The sequence below is a fragment of the Gracilinanus agilis genome, chromosome 1 (assembly GCF_016433145.1).
Source record: "Gracilinanus agilis isolate LMUSP501 chromosome 1, AgileGrace, whole genome shotgun sequence".
Taxonomy (NCBI): domain Eukaryota; kingdom Metazoa; phylum Chordata; class Mammalia; order Didelphimorphia; family Didelphidae; genus Gracilinanus; species Gracilinanus agilis.
The window spans coordinates 252,301,386-252,318,585 of NC_058130.1; the positions used below are offsets into that span (position 1 = coordinate 252,301,386).

The following is a 17,200-nucleotide window of genomic DNA, read 5'->3' on the forward strand; positions in this document are numbered from 1 at the left end:
TTTGTTCATTTTCAGGAGCAGTCAAAAAGAAAGGTGTTTAGATTATATATTTCATTTTATTCTCATAATTTTGTAAGACAAAGAAAATTTTTGACAACATAACACAAGCTAGATTTTTACAGATAAGGAAATGGTCTCAAAGAGATCTGATGATATGCCCAGCTAGTTAACCATCTTGTTACTAACCAGTTGAGAATTAGTGGCAAAACCAGGAATAAAACCAGTCTCTTGGCTTCTAGGCCAACATTCTTTTTCCAGACTAGCTAACGCAGTCTCTTCCTAATCAAACAAGAAAACCCTAACAAGACTAAAGAATTTTAAAAAATTTTACTGAAGATACAAGTATTTTTTATTTTTAGGGATTAAAACTAAAGAGAAAGCTCTTAATTCATTTAATGGAATCAGTTATTCCAAGATAATAAAATCTTTCTATTTTACATACCTTCTCGTTGAGAGGAACGTGACACATTTTTCTCAGATAGTGAACTAGAATCACTTTGATGACAAGGTGAACCAGAAGGTCTAGGAGCAGATGAACTTGGAGAAGTAGCCATATCTTGAAAATGCAAAAGAACACCAACATAAAACTAATAAATTGATAATGATGTCTATTTAATTTTGTGTACCTCAAAAAATTTTTAAAAAGCCACCCAAAAGCTCCTGGATTCAAATCTGGCCTCAGACATGTCCTAAGCTGTGTGACCCTGGGCAAGTCACTTAATCCCCATTGCCTCATCTCTCTTCTGTCTTAGAACCAAAATATAATATTGATTCTAAGACAAAGTAAGGGTTTTTTTAAAAGTCATCCAAAGTACATCATAAATATACAAGTCATATTGCAACTAACATTAAAAAATACAGCAAACATTGGCATTCTTTTGCTTCTTTTAACTCAAAGATTTAAGTGAAGAAAAATGAAGGAGAAAAAACAAACTTTAGAACAGTATCACTTGTTTCTAGTTTGAATAATTTAAATCTGTGATCTTAATAATGTCAACTTAAGTACTTCTTATACATTGTTTCATTTGAACATCACAACAATCCTGTAAGTTTGGTAGTTAAGGTATTATGACCTCTATTTTATAAATGAACCAGAAACTACTAGTGACTTGTTCATAGCAATAATGGTAGTATCAGACAGAGAATTTGAACTCAGGTCTCCTTCATTCCAATTCCAGAACATTTTCTATCACAGCAACACTCATATCAATGAAATGAAATTAAAATATTTCAGTGAAATATTTGTTGTATTATGTATACTATTTTCTAATGTTAGAAAAGGAATAGATCCCATTACCTGAATTTCCTTGTTGGGACCAATTCAATGAAATCTGACTTCAAAAGCATATTAAAAAATTTTTAATTATACTAAAACTATAAACACTGTACCATTTTTAAAACACTGTAAAGGATTTGATAGTATCATAGATTTAGAGCAGAAAAGGATTTAAGAGGTCCTCTAGTTCAGTATACTCAATTTACTGCTAAGTAAGGAACCTGAAGCCAAATTTTCTTTTTTTTACTTAATAATAAATTTAATTAAATGAATAAATTTAATAAAAATTTTATTCATTCATTATTTATTTAATTTATTTGATTATTTATTTAATGAGAAATTTTATTTAGAATATTTTTCCATGGTTCTATGATTCATGATTTTTCCACCCCTCTTTACATCCCCCCTCCCAAAGCTGACAAGCAATTCCACTATGTTTTACATGTATCATTTTGTTTAAAACCTATTTTCATGTTATTCATATTTGCAGTAGAGTGATCTTTTAACATCAAAACCCCAATCATATCCCCATCGAACCATGTGATCAATCATATGTTTTTCTTCTGTGTTTCTGTTCCCACAGTTCTTTCTCTGGATGTAGATAGGGTTCTTTCTCCTAAATTCCTCTGGATTATCCTCTGGATCATTGCATTGCTACTGGTAGAAAAGTCCATTACATTCGATTGTGCCATAGTATATCCTGTCTCTGTGTACAATATTCTCCTGGTACTGCTCCTTTTTCCCTCTGTATCAATTCCTGGAGGTCTTTCCAGTTCACATGGAATTCCTCCAGTTCATTATTCCTTTGAGCACAATAGTATTCCATCACCAACAGATATCACAATTTGTTCAGCCATTCCCCAATAGAGAGACATCCCTTCATTTTCCAATATTTTGCCACCACAAAGAGCACAGCTATAAATATTTTTATACAAGTCTTTTTCCTTATTATCTCTCTTTGGTGAATCCAGATTTTCTTCACTTTAAGGTCAGCACTCCAGCTACTATCACAGTGGTTTTCAACCTCAATATTCAACTGAAATTGCTCTCTCCAAAGTTACTAATGACCTTAACCTGTGAAATCCATTGGTCTTTTTTTCAGTCATCCTGAACCTCTTTACAGCAACTGACAGTGTTGAATACTCCTCCCTCCTAGATACATTCTCTTCTCTCATCTTTTGCAGCACTGCTCTCTCTCAGTTCTCTTCCTACCTATCTGCTTTTTCTTTTTTTTTTTTATTTTCCTTTGCTAAACAATCATCCATATGCTACTGCTAAAATACTCTAAGGCTCTATCCTGCATTCTTCAGTAGAAATTTCTCAGCAAGGGCTCTTTGCATCAATAAAATCACAGTTCTGCTCTAAGTAACTATGTATGTATTATAGAAATGTTATATATGTGTGTACATCACTTCATTTGAACTTCACAACAACCCAATGAGTTAGGTTCTTAAGGTATTTATTACCTTTATCTTACAAATAACGAACCAGAAACTTGGAAAGGTTAAAGTTACTTCATGGGACTTAATGGTTATCTTTATCACTGTTGTTCAGTTGTTTCAGTTCTGTCCCATTCTTCATGACCCCATTTGAGGTTTTCTTGGCAAAAATACTGGAGTGGTTTGCCATTTCCCTCTACGTTTGTGCACATGTATGGGTGTTTATTTTATATATACATTATATATGTGTGTGAACATATGTATATGAGACTATGCATATATAATAATTAAATATATTTATATAGTTAATGAAATAGATATATAATATACAATAATAAAATATAATTATACACACACAGACAGATATATGCATGTGCCTGCTGACTCTTTGAGGGCGGGAACTGATCAGTTTTTGTCTTTGTACATAGCACCTCACTAGTACCTGGCACATAGTTAAGTGCTTAATAAATGTCTATAAATTGCTGTTAGAGAAGATTTATTTTGCAGGATACCCTCTGAGGTCTCTTCCATCCCTGGGATTCTATAAAAAATTTCCCCAAAAAATACACAGAGCATATTATGAAACACCAAGACACAGTGAACAAAGCTGGTCTCTCAGGCAAAAAGATCTGGCCTCTGATCTATAATGGCTGATACCTAGGCAAGCCACCTCCTCTCTGACAGCTCTAAGACTATTTTGCAGAGCAGTTGGAGATATGCACTAGTAGGAGTTTCCTCACTGGAAGCCAGTTTCCAATATTCACCTGAACAAATCACAGTCCCTGGCAAAAAAAAAAAACAAAGTAAAAGCCCCATTCTCCATCTCTCGCACTTTTCAGCCTGTCAATCAACCTGCATTAATCCTTACCATTCTTATTTCCTGGCCTATCACTTACTATTAGACCCATTCTTATAATCCTTAACTCTGATATAAGCAATATGGTCCTGCCGGACCCCATGCCTGAGATTTTTAGCCAAAAAAAAAAAAAAAATCCTGGGGACAGCTGGGTGGCTCAGTGGACTGAGAGCCAAGCCTAGAGACAGGAGGTCCTAGGTTCAAATCTGGCCTCAAAACACTTCTTAGCTGTGTGACCCTGGACAAGTCACTTAACCCCCATTACCTAGTCCTTATTACTCTTCTGCCTTGAAATCCATACACAATATTGATTCTAAGATGTAAGGTAAGGGTTTTTAAAAATTTATATATATATATACATATATATATATATGTTATAATAACAGGTCTCTAATCTAGGCAAGCAGATTGTAATCTAGGAAACTATACAGAGTCACAGCACTGGGATTATAATTTTGGAAATCACACAGAACCAAAGCACTGGGACTTCCCAGTTTTTTACAATTAAAAAAAAACTTAACTATCACACAGAAGTTAGCATACTCACTAGTTTTTACAACCAAGTGTCATGTTAGTATGCTTGAATCAATCAGCAATTGTAAAAAAAATTCTTAAGGCCCACTCATAGTTTTTCAATCATGTGATCCACTCTAAATGCCCTTATATAAACTGTCTTTCTAACTGTAAATCAAAACACGTCAAGTCTTTCAAATCATTAGCTCTCTAACCTACACCTGATTCTAAATAATTCTGGCATTCATATACAAGTGAGAGAGTGTGTGTAACAGCAATCTAAAAAGTATGATCATTATAAACAACTTTTTTAGTACAGGTAATCCATATTGGGGGTGTACGGGCACAGCACCCCCAAGATCTGGAAAATTAGTATAAAATTTTTTGGCCCTCCCTCCCTTTGTACCAGAAAAGAAGTCTGAATTTTTACTCTTTTTTTTTAATAGCATGCTTACAAGAATACCTTATTGTAAAATTTGAGTTAAGTATTTGGTCTTAGGCTATATATAGGTCAATGTTAAAATATCACTACATTTAGAGTATTAAGATAAAATGTTGATTTTATACAGTAGGATACAAATATTTTGTGCATTTCTGAGTTTCTAAAAATTTTCTGTCATCTGCTGGCCTTCAAACGTGTCATTTTTCACTTCTGTAAAACTCCCAAAAAAAATCTCATTTAATTTCTTATGCCAATCCACAATATATCAAAACTGCAATGGGGAAAAGTCATGATGTGGAAGAGATACCTTTATTAGCATAATTAGGATGAAAGGCTATGAACACTATAAGTTATTTTTACAAGCATAGAAAAATGAATTGAGAGTAAAAAAATCTACAAGAAATTTGAGGTGAAAATCAGTGATGCTATATTATCAAAGATCATCTACAGATGAAAATGGCAAGAGGAAAAACACATTAAGGCACCAATGTCAGTTTCTATAATGATTTATCTTCATTAACAGCAACAGTGGAATAAATTTATTGAGAAAATGAAATTGAGAAGAGTGACTAGAAGAACCATGGTATAATAAGGAAGTCCAAAATCCACAAGATCTTGAAAGCAGTGAGAGATCATTTTAAAATATATCTCAAGGAGCAAAAAGATACTGGGATAACTGGGGGGTGGGGCGGGAAATCACTTAATTTCTTTGAAAGGTAATTAGGAAAATATCAGTAACTACTTTCTCATCAATAAAAATCTTATTACAATCTGAATTTATTAACAGGCTTCCTAAATTCTGATTCTCAAAAAAAATTGGTCTAACAATTCAAATAGGGGAAAATGGCTTCAGATTTTGACATAAAGCTACAAAACTAGTCCACTTAAGTAGTACATTAATATGCAAGTGGAGGGAGCATTCTGGTTATCCTGTCATATGGTTAACTGATTTCTCTTCTGGTCACACAATTCCTTGATGATCTGCATTACTCTTATTCTTCAGAATTCCTCATACCTACTATATGGGCCTTCTCCAGTGCCCTTTGTGTGATACTTCTCTTCACAGTTCTTTGGCAATACATTTCACAGGCATTTAAAAGGATTAGGGCTATTATTTCTTTGGTATAGTGAACTCCCAAATGAGGAAAGCCATTTACTAAGATAGGCTTGCACCTTTCTTTGTACCTTAAGTCTTAAAAAGGTGCTTGGAGAATTTGAGAGTTTAAGTGACTTGTCTGGGGTCACATAACTAGCACATACGTGTAAGAGATAGAGTTTAAAGTCTTTCTGGATCCAAAACCAGCTCTCTACCCACTACTCCACATTACTATATAGCCATACCATTGAAGATCTACATTGAAAAAAATGGATCTTTGCTTTCCAAGGGTAGTTTTACAATTTCCTGAAAGTCATCCATCCTCTTCTTTTCAATTCTGGAAGTAACACATTATTCATCTATTGTTTCTGTCCCAGACACAGATGTGCGTGTTTGTATACATACACTCACATAAATTAAATAAGCTCAATAGTATGTCAATCAAAATCCATGTTGAAATCTCAGTAACTGACAGTCTATTGACTTGGTCTTTCCTGTGGGATTCTTTGTCCAAGTCCCTCCCACTAACAGTAAATGTTCCCCACTCAATTCTTTGTCCTGGATCCTCTTTCCTCCCTCTCTGTTTTTCATTTGGTGAACTTATCATTTTTTAGGGATTCAATTATCTCTTATATGCTGATGATCCTCAGATCCAAATCTCCACCCATATCTTTGCCTCTTCAAAGTGAATATGCCATAGACTTCATCATCTTTCTCTTCAAGTTCTCCCTTCTTTCTGTTACTGGGCAGGGTACTATTATTCTCTCTCAGTTTCACAATGTTCATCCTTGCCTCTTCACTCTGTCACCACATCCGTTACCAAGTTTTGTCACTTCTATTTTTCACACTATCTCTTGTATATGCCCCATCTCTCCTCTGACACTTGCTACTAAGCCAGTCTAGACCCTCATGACCTCACACCCAAATTATTATGACTTTCTACTGGCTGGTCTTTCTGCCTTAAGTTTCTCCATTTTTTTTTTTAAACCACTTTGATTTCAACTCCTAGAACATCAGGACTCAGAATAAGCTCATTACTTGAAATCTCATCATCTTTGAAACTGATTCAGCTTTGATACTAAACACTTCCTCAGCAGCCTCAGTTTGCCTCCCCCTTCTGCTCAGACAGCAAAGCAATGAACTCCTTCCAACACCTTTTTTAAGAGGGCTCAGCCTTTTTTCAGCTCACTTCATTTTAAAATTTTTACATTTTTATTTCTATAGTGTTCATTTTTGTAAGAGAATAATCAAATAAAACCAAAACTCCAACACAAAAGCCCAAATAAACTTAAGTGAAGAACTACACATTTTGATCTGCATTATGACTTCAACAGTTCTTTCTTTGGAGGTGGATAGCATTCTTGTCATAAGTCCCTCAAAATTGTCTTGGATCATTGTATTGCTGAGTGTAGCTAAGTCTATCACAGGCTGATCATTCAACAATATTGCTGTTACTGTGTACAATGTTCTCCTGGTTCTGCCTATTTCACTCCACATCAGTTCATGTAGTTAATGTCCATTGTTGACTATGTCTTGAGAAACACTGAATTTTCTTCTAATATCTGCCCTTGGTTTTGTTTCCTTGGTCATTTTTTTTCAGAATTAACATGATCTAAGAATTTTTATTTTGACCTCTATCTTTTCCTCATTCAGATAATTTATGTATTCATTCCCTTACTGCCCTTAAAACTGTATCATCTCCACCATGGAACTCCTCTATATATTCTTGGCCTAATCTAGCTGCTTTTCCCCATCTTTGCACTCTTTAGTACCATTTAAGTTTCTCAGGGACTTAGTATCTCAGAGACTATGATATTAAGATGTAAGTATAGTGCTTCCACTATCTTTCCTGAAGAAATAGCTTTTGAAAATCTTTTCACATTTTAATTCTGTTTGTAGTTATCTCATTTTCTTCCTTGGATGCACTAGGGAATGATTCTACATAGTTATACTTTCTTTAAACTGTTTTCATCAACTTGATTGCTGCAATGACTAACCATAATTTGAGACAACCAATACCCATGTCCTGATTAGAGATGGACTTAAGACATAGAATGAATGAATAAAGCATTTATTAAGTATTTACTATGTACAAACAACTATTCTAATATTTGGAGATACAAACAGAAAAAGAAAGTCTCAAGGAACTCATATCAATGTGCATGTTTACTTTGTCTAACTTTGCATATTTTTTACAAGGGATTTGTTTTTCTGATGGGAAAGGAAAAAAAAGGCAAGAAGGAAAAAATGTTTTTTAGATTTTTAATGAAAAAAATTGATTTAAAGTTAAACTGAGTTTATCCTCTATTTTCTCTACTTCGTGAAACAATCAACCTTCTTCATAAGATTTTGGACAAGGTTATTCTGAAATCCAATATTGTTTTTCACAGTTATTTCTCTCCTTACTACAAGTAAGTCAAGTGAGTTTGCTAAGGCTCTTTTGGTTCTTGAGGTAGCAATTAACTGACAATGGCTAAATTTCTAAATATAAACATCAGAAATATGATGAGCTGGGTGGCTCAGTGGATAGAGTAGAAGGTCTTGGGTTCAAATGTGGCCCAGCTGTGTGATTCTGGGCAAGTCACTTAACTGAAATTGCCTATCCCTTACCACTTTTCTGCCTTGGAACTGATACTTAGTATAGATTTTAAGAGAGATAGTAAGGGTTTTAAAAAACTAAGAAGTGGAATAAAGGGCTATTACTGAGAAAGTGAATTATTGGAAATGAAGGTGGGGCCTTTCAGATATGGAAAACAAGGTTAATAAACAGAGAGAAAAGCCTAAGAGTTGCAGTGGTACTCCTGAACTGTTCAAAGATATAGGGGGAGGCAGCTTGCTGAGTAAATTCTTTGTGGAAGATCTGTAGGAGGATATGGAAAAAAATCATATAGGAAGAACATATAGAGATGGGCTACAATCTACATAGAAGAGAATATTGATAAGATTATGAAAGTAAAAGTGTCATGAACTCACATCATCTGACATCACCAACAAAAGGAGTATTTTCCTTAATAAGCCAGTTGGTTTAATGGAGTTGCCATTCAGAACCTATACACATTAACGATCTCAAAGAATTAGAATAAGACTCTCAACTTCTAAAGATGCTGTGTTCTAAAAATTAATTTATTTCAGTTTGTAGGAATTTAGAACATTTTTCCCCAAAGAAATAAATGACAAGTTCCCACAAAAGCCTATTTGAACCCATTAAATAATTCAACTATTCTCCATTCAAGTCCTAATAAGTTGCCTCTTCATAGCATAAGAATATTTCAGGGTTCTTGAAAGTTACATTAGCTCTAGTAGGTACACTCCCTCATGAGAAAGGCTCCAAATATCATCTGAGAAACAGTTAAAGTTTGGAATGTATGAAAAATTTGCCCCTGTATGATGAACTATTTGGCCACTGTAACTTATGAATGTATGATGAATTATTTGGCCACTGTAACTTATGAAGGTGTGCAAAGACTATGAACTACATATGTAGGAGAAATACCCAAAATTAATGAATTCATGGGTATTTTGAAGTATAGCTGGATTACAGAGTACTAACTGGTCTAGAGTTCCCCAGAGGTCATGTGCTAAGAGAAGAGAAGGACCCCACAGGCATTTAAGTACTAGCATACATCTGAGTTATATTATAATGAGTGTGACCTTCTTGAGGGCAGGAAATATGTATTTGACTTCCTTTGTATCCCCAGAGCTTGGCACAGTGCTTGATGATAATGCTTAATAAACGTATGTTGACTAACTGACAAGCAGTTGGTCACTAATATCTGTGCTATTCATTATTGTTTATAAGTTAAAGACTACATGTGGAATAAAATACACACAAAACTATAATGAACACACATCAAATCTTCCTTTGATGATTCATAAAAGGTATTTTAGAGACTTTCATTACCTTAGAGCTTTAATTATGAACATTAATCATAATTATAGTGGTGAATCTTTGTAATGTTCATTATTAATGGAACTATCAAGTTAAGAAATGCAATGAAAAGTATCTGTATTTAGCATTCTCTCCTACAAAAATTGTTTGTGATGCATCATAGACTAATGAATACCCAAATATATGAAAGACACTATATGTCAATGATACAGAAATAACATGTTCTGAAAATTCTTCATCCAGTGATATTCATTCAGAATCTTCTGAATTGAACTGCTTCCTAAGATCTCTTAATTTTTTCCTCTTTTTCCCATTAACAATTTTAGAATAGTCTTTTGAATTTTAAGAAACCTTTTACTAAAAGAAGCAAGCCTTACCTGAACTTGATGTAGTTCTTCTTGCCCTCAAAATTGGATAGCTTCCAACCTCTAGAGATTTTGTTAAGTCAAGATCATGTAAAATCAGGAGATAACCAGAAGAGGTTGAAATCAGCATTTTCGAACAGTCTGGTGTTAACCTCATCCGCATTAGAAAACGTGTATGAAAGAATTTCTTGTGTGGGCATCCATCTTCTGTGCACCTACAGATCATAAGTAGTTATCATTTAATAGTTATTTACCCAAATCATTCCTAAGTTTTGCTTTTAAAACACTGTTAACTTTTGGTTAAAAATAGTCATAGATAGAGGGCAGCTAGGTGGCTCAGTGGATTGAGAGCCAGGCCTAGAGATGGGAAGTCCTAGGTTCAAATCTGGCCTCAGACACTTCCTAGCTGTGTGACCCTGGGCAAGTCACTTAACCCTAATTGCCTAGTCCTCACCACTCTTCTACCTTGGAACCAATATATAGTATTGATTCTAAGGTAGAAGGGTAAGGGTTCAAAGAAATAGATATAGATATCCACTAACCTAATTATACTAAATTTCCATTTGTCCAGAATAACTGAAAGCACAGTGAGTATGTGTGTATACATACATACACATCCTTCTAATCCATGACTACTACCATAGTAGTAGTCAGTTTCATGAATTACTGTGTCCAAAAGTAATTTGTTATCTGGTTTCTTGGTTAAGTGGCCCTCTATATCAGATGGGACAAAAAAAAATTGTTACTGACTTGTATCCAAAACATTGCAAACATACACTCTATTGGTATAGACCTTGAGAGTTCAGTGTCCCCTCCTTGTCTTGTTAAGGCAATAGAGTAAGATTTTGGTGGAGGATTCACTACATACACTACCAATTTTCTAAGTATAGACATATGATAAAGTATACAAACTAAAAGGAAAATAACAATGCTTCTTTGAAAATTGAGAAAATAGTCTTAAGGGTCATCATTATGAACATTAATTATTATTTTGGTATATAAAAGGTACAGATTATAATGAATCTGTACTATGCTTAAAATACTCAAAATTGTCCACTTTTAATTCTTTTATAAATACAGTAACAATTTGAGTACTTGTTCTAATGTCTCATGAAAGTCAAACAAAAGAAAAAAATTATTTTATGAGCACTTTATTTCTTTGGTTTTTAAATAAACTAAGTTTACTAAACATTTTTTATTCCCATTGATGAAGAAAAACAACTTAAAAAAAAATATCTCTTTAGAGAAAGGGTTCTTAACCATGGACAGAAGAGCCCTGAACTTAGGAAAAAATTACATCTTTATTTCATTATAATTGTTTTTCTTTGTAATGCTATATATTTAAAAAACATTGCTCTTAAAAAAGAGGCTTCATTAGACTGACAAAGGAGTCAATGACACAAAACATTTAAGAATGCCTTCAATAAAAAGTGAAGTAAACAGAACCAAGAAAACATCATACATGGTAATAGCAATAGTATAATAACAATCAAATGTAGAACTCTTAGCTACTCTAATCAATACAATGATCCAAGACAATTCTCAAAGACTCACAAAGAAAACTAGGTATCTACATCCAGAGAGAAAATTAATGAACAATAAACTCCGAGTAAAGAATGAAAGCATACTTTTTTCCCTTAAATTTACTTGTGCATTGGGGGGAGGAAAGAGGGGGAGGCACAACAGGGCTACTATGGTTGGGGATGGCTTCACATATAATTAATATACTCCTTGATCAAACTCCCTCTACCAATGAAGGCTGGAACTTTATTTGCAACTTAACAATCTTAAGAGAATTGCCTAGAAGAGAGGATAAGTAACTTGCCCAAGGCAACAGGGCTGGTATATGTCAGAGGCATATCTGAATCCATGTCTTTCTAGCTTTTCAAAAGCTAGCTCTCTATTATGTGATACTGCTTCTCTTTACATTAAAGGCACATTGTAAATCTGTAAAGTTTTTTTAAATGACAATTTTTTTTTCACTTGGAGAACTTCAATGTTTATTGTTCAAAATTTATTGTTGTTCAATCATTCAGTCATGTCAGATTCTTTGTGACCCAATTTGAGGTTTTCTTGGCAAAGATACTGAATTGCTTTGCTATTTCCTTCTCTAGCTCATTTTTACAAATAAGGAAATCAAGGCAAACAGGGTTAAGTGACTCGCCCAGGGTCACATAGCTAGTAAGTGTTTGAGGCCAGATCTGAACTCAGGAAGATGAATTTTCCTAACTCCAGGGCTACTGCACCACCTCGCTGGCCACATAAAAATTGTCTATTCAAAATAAAAATATTGTCTTATAAACACTAAGACAGAAAAAAGGAGAAAACATTCTTCATAAAGTACTATTTTAGATAAAAAGCATCATCTGTACAGTAATAGAGAACTAATCTATTAATATTATGGACTTCAGTTCTAAGGAGGGAATTATGAAAATATTTCTTTTTAAACCAACAAACTCATTTTGTAGACATTTATTAAGTAAGTTTTGGTGTGTTACTCAAATTCTTTATATATAAGAAGTGACTAGGAAATAGCAATTTATATTCTTATGATCTGGATTTTTTTTGTTATTCGGTCACCTTTTCTTCAAAAGATCTATAAACAAGTAAATGTAATTTGTTCCCCTCCTCACAAACCTGTTAGTGTCCCAAATGATGACATTTCCATCGAATCCTGATGTAACTAAGAGTCTTGTATTAGTGTCATATTCAATGTTCTTCACCCAGCTAGTGTGACCATGTAAAGTACATACTTTTGAATTTAATTTTCTCAGATCCCAAAGAGCAATTGTAGTGTCATCAGAGCAGGTGGCAAACAGTCTATTATCCAGAAACCTACCCCCAAAAAAAGGAAAAAGAGAAATAAGTTCATTCCATCTCTTAGCAAAACCAAGTATAGTTCCAAGTAGTGGAACTGGGAGAGTCAAACTGAAATATAGTCGGAAAAAAGAATATAACCTCAGTTTTTGTTTGGGATGGGAAATAGAACAGGCAAGAAATAAAAGAAATCTTGAGTCTTGTGTGTAACTCATAACCCAAAGCAAATTTGGCATATCTGCTACATATAAAAGAAATTTTAATGCCAATAGAAAATGTACTGGCAAGGGAATTACCATGGACATAGTTGCTGAAGGTAGATGTTTTTAATCAAAGTTTACATCAGTGGTACAGATTCAACCTACATAAACAGGGGCTCCTCCATCCTATCTTCCTCCCAAAACAATAAAACATACTACCTACACCAGGGGAATCTTCCTCCTCTCACTTTGGTAATTTTAATTTGAAATTAAAGAAAAAGTACATTATCTAACTTCAAAATATATATTAGAAATCTGCAACAATTCATTTTGGGGAAGATACTAATCTCTGATTAAGAGAATTTTTCAGACATGTTCACTGACCCCAATATAAATCTTCCTTACCTGTGAAAGTGCTAATGAGCCACAAAATCCTCAAAATTCAGAGCAGAAAAGAGGGATAAATGCAAGGGTGTCTAGACAATTTATAATCCAGATAATCTTTCTCCACACCTTCCCAAAAAAGTTAGCTATCTATGAAATAAAGAGCTCAATGCAAACTTACAAAAATAAATGGAATTGTAAGATAACTGGGAACCCTGTAAACTACCATTAGTAAATTAATTTCAAGAGACTATACTAGACCAAAATCTGAAGACTCGTGAGAAAAAAAAAGTCTTGAACACTCCTTAATCTCCGAAACGTACCTGGAGAAATCCCAGCTCAGTTCTATTGCATCAAAAATCCACCTACATATCCACCAAGAGTACAAACAATATACGATCCTACAATACTGTAAAACTTCAGTGACATCTTAAACTGTCATGAACATTCTATTCATTGGTAAATGCAATGACTTACAAAGAACAAAATGCTTTGTCTTTTTCCCTAATTCTTCCAATTTGTGTTCTTTGCAAAGCTGAATCCTTTAAAAAACATGTTAGTTTTAATACTCATGGCAGAGCATGAGTTTAATCATAAAGAAAAATACAAAAGAGAACAAATTACATTTCAAACATTTCAATTTCTTTAGACAAATATGACTGTTTTTCCTTCCACAATCCATAATTAGAAATATTAGCCTTAACAAATCTATAATTTATTTCAAAATATAAAACACAAGTCTCTATCATGCTGAACTGTCTGGGGCATTAAAAAAAATGTGGCACTAAAAAAGTATTAGAATCAATGATTTTAACAGCAAATTATCATGCAAAAACTACCTGAATTATGAGAGTAAACTGTTATGATAGGGAATGCAATTTAAATGTCCTTTATTCCCTACCACCACAAGAAGCAAATGGCTCTACATACACAACAATAAGTTTTTATCTCATATATTCATTCTCACAAGATAGTTTTTGAAACCAGATGTCACTTTTCAAACAACTTCAACTTTCTCTAACAGCTGACCAACCTCTTTGACCCTTAAAGCCTCTGAAATGAAACTCATGTATTTTAATCATGGCTTACTTGGAGCAGATTTACTAAACATATACACAATTCTAATAAATGTTGTAGAATAGAAAGACTATAAGTAGGGAGTTCTAGTTCAGTGATTAGCAGTTTACTTTGGACAAGTAATCAACTCAGAGGGGCTCAATTTTCACTTCCATAAAACTAAACAATTATACAAGATGACTAGCAAAGTCTCTTTCAGTGCTAAAAGTCAAAGATCCTGTGGAAGGAACCTTGGTTATTTGTTTTCCCAGGCCATAGAAAAGACAATAAAATGAGGTCACAGCAGGCACACTGTCACTGATAAAAGAGACAGAAAATGATTAAAAGCAAATACAAAGAACCCCAAATCAAAGCAGGATAGAGCTACCTCAAATAGAGGCAAAAACAAAAACCACTATACACACATGAAAACACTAAAGGGCATCACTATATTGTAGCATAGTATAACTGCAAATCATAATGACTCCAGAGACAAGTTTGTATAGGTCTAGACACACACACACACACACACACACACACACACACACACACACACACACACACTCTCTCTTCCCCCCACGTGTGTGTATATGTGTGTGTGGTATATGAGTATGTATGTGTATGTATACGTATTTAAAAGAAGTTTTCATTCCTAAGGGAATATGTTTACTTGAAATATTAAAAGGTAAATGGAATATCTCACTCCTCAAATGATATTCAAAAAATTAGACATAATGTGTTTTCAATAATTTGCAAACCCAAACACCTTAAGGCCATGCTGTTTTTTCCCCCACTAAATAACTTACTAACCTGATATTATTTACACAGTCCTCATGAGCTTCAGAGAGCGTTTTAATGTGCTTTGAAGATACAGGGTCAAAAAGGAGAACTTCGGTCTGTTCACAAGCAACTGTCAACACTGACCTAAAAGAAAGTAAACATTATTTTCTTTTTTAGAGCTTGCTAGCATTTCTCTTAGTCAATGAAGTCTTACTCTTTTCAGTGAAATTATGCCTACTCATACCCATTTTATACTCAATTGGTAAATTCAATATATACTAAGACTCAAATATCAATATTCACATGGCTTTTATAATTCTTCACAAATGATTACAAAGTGAGAAATGTTCAAAAGAAAATAATACTGCAAAATATGCAGTATTTTCAGTTATATTTTTTTATATAAACAAATTAAAATATTAGGAAAAATTTATTTTCAAATATGTATTTTTATGAATTTAGATAGGTAAAGTTGATAAAATATATCTGAAATATTACCCAAGTCTACTTAATTAAATTATATCAAATAGTCCATGATCCCCTATATATTTTGTGCCCATAATAATTATTTAATCTGACTTATCCCCAGACTGAAATAACTTTCTGCAAAGTGACCAATGATCTCTTAATTGCCAGATTCGACAGTCTTTTTTGACACTATTAACCATCCTTTCTTTTTGAATACTCTTCTCTGTGGCCTCTCTTCGAAACAGTCTCTCAATTCTCCTCCTATACATGTCTACTTGTTTCTTCTCAGTTTCCTTTTCTGATTCATCAAATCAGATCATGAATTCTAACTTTAGATATTCTAACAAGCTTCTTGCCCTAAGCCTTTTCTTGCCATATTTCCTTTGGTGACATCATCAGTTTCTACAGGTTTAAGTATCATCTCTATAACTAATGACTCCCAGATCTAAACACTCAAATTCGGTCTTACCTCTGAGCTTCAATCCCAAATCACCAATTTTCTATAGGACATTTCAAATTAAATATCCTGGAGGAGTCTCAAACTCAACATACCCCAAATTGAACCCAGTACCTTTCCTCTCAAACCTATCCCTCCCTCTTCCAAACTTCTCTATTTCTTTAGAAGGCACTATCATTTTTCCAGGTTCTTCTTAAAGTTGGGATTATACCCAAATGTCTCATATTTCATATAACCAATCATTTGCCAAATCTTAGTTTCTACCTCCACACATCCCTTCTTTCTGCTCTCCCAGTATACTTCCCTTAGTTCACTCTTATTGCCTCTCCCCTACATTAATGCAACGTACTCCTACTTGGTTTCCTATTTCAAATCTTTCTCCAATTTCACTCTAATCTCCACATTACTACAAAGTGATTTTCCTTAATAGTCAATCTGGGGGGGCAGCTGGGTAGCTCAGTGGATTGAGAGTCAGGCCTACAGATGGGAGGTCCTAGGTTCAAATCTGGCCTCAGACACTTCACAGCTGTGTGACCCTGGGCAAGTCACTTGACCCCCATTGCCTCCCCTTACCACTCTCCTGCCTTGGAGCCAATTCACAGTATTGATTCCAAGACGGAAGATATGGGTTTAAAAAAAAAAAGTCAATCTGACCACATCACTCTCCTACTCAATAAATCCCAATAGCTTTCAACTGCCTCTCCTCTATTTAGCTTTTAAAGCTATTCACAACCTAGCTCCACCCTATCTTTATAGCTTTGTAGCTTCATTGTACATTATTCACCTTGTAATATGTGGGATGCAGTTAATCTGGCTTTCTCTCTGGTCCTCAAACAGGATGTTCCATCTCCTGTTTTTGTGCCTTTGCAATGGCCACCTCTCCAAACCTAGAATACACCTCCTTCCTCACCTCTCCCTCATAATAGTTCTCTCTTCCTTCAACACAATTCAAGAACCATTTTCTGTGTAAAGCCTTTCCTGTTTTCATTCTGTATTTATTTACATGTCCTTGTTGTTTGCCCCTTAGAATATAAGCTCCTTGTGAGTAGAAATGATGTTACTTATTTTATCTGCATCCCCAAAGCCTAAACACAGTGCCTAGTATATATCAGGTATACAAATGCTTGTTGACTTCCTTGATTTATATATACACTTCAACTCG

The 17,200-nt window shown here is 34.1% G+C and overlaps 1 protein-coding gene across 1 annotated transcript in view; it reads right to left on the minus strand.

The window, feature by feature from the left end:
• Window positions 1-17,200, minus strand: part of DCAF10 (DDB1 and CUL4 associated factor 10) — a gene marked incomplete at its 5' end in the record, with an annotated part of 38,714 nt that overhangs the window by 5,165 nt on the left and 16,349 nt on the right. Inside the window, 4 exons of the mRNA XM_044660900.1 lie at window positions 443-556; window positions 9,889-10,091; window positions 12,514-12,711; window positions 15,144-15,257. Coding sequence (XP_044516835.1) covers window positions 443-556; window positions 9,889-10,091; window positions 12,514-12,711; window positions 15,144-15,257 — 629 coding nt within the window. The remainder of the gene's footprint in view (window positions 1-442; window positions 557-9,888; window positions 10,092-12,513; window positions 12,712-15,143; window positions 15,258-17,200) is intronic.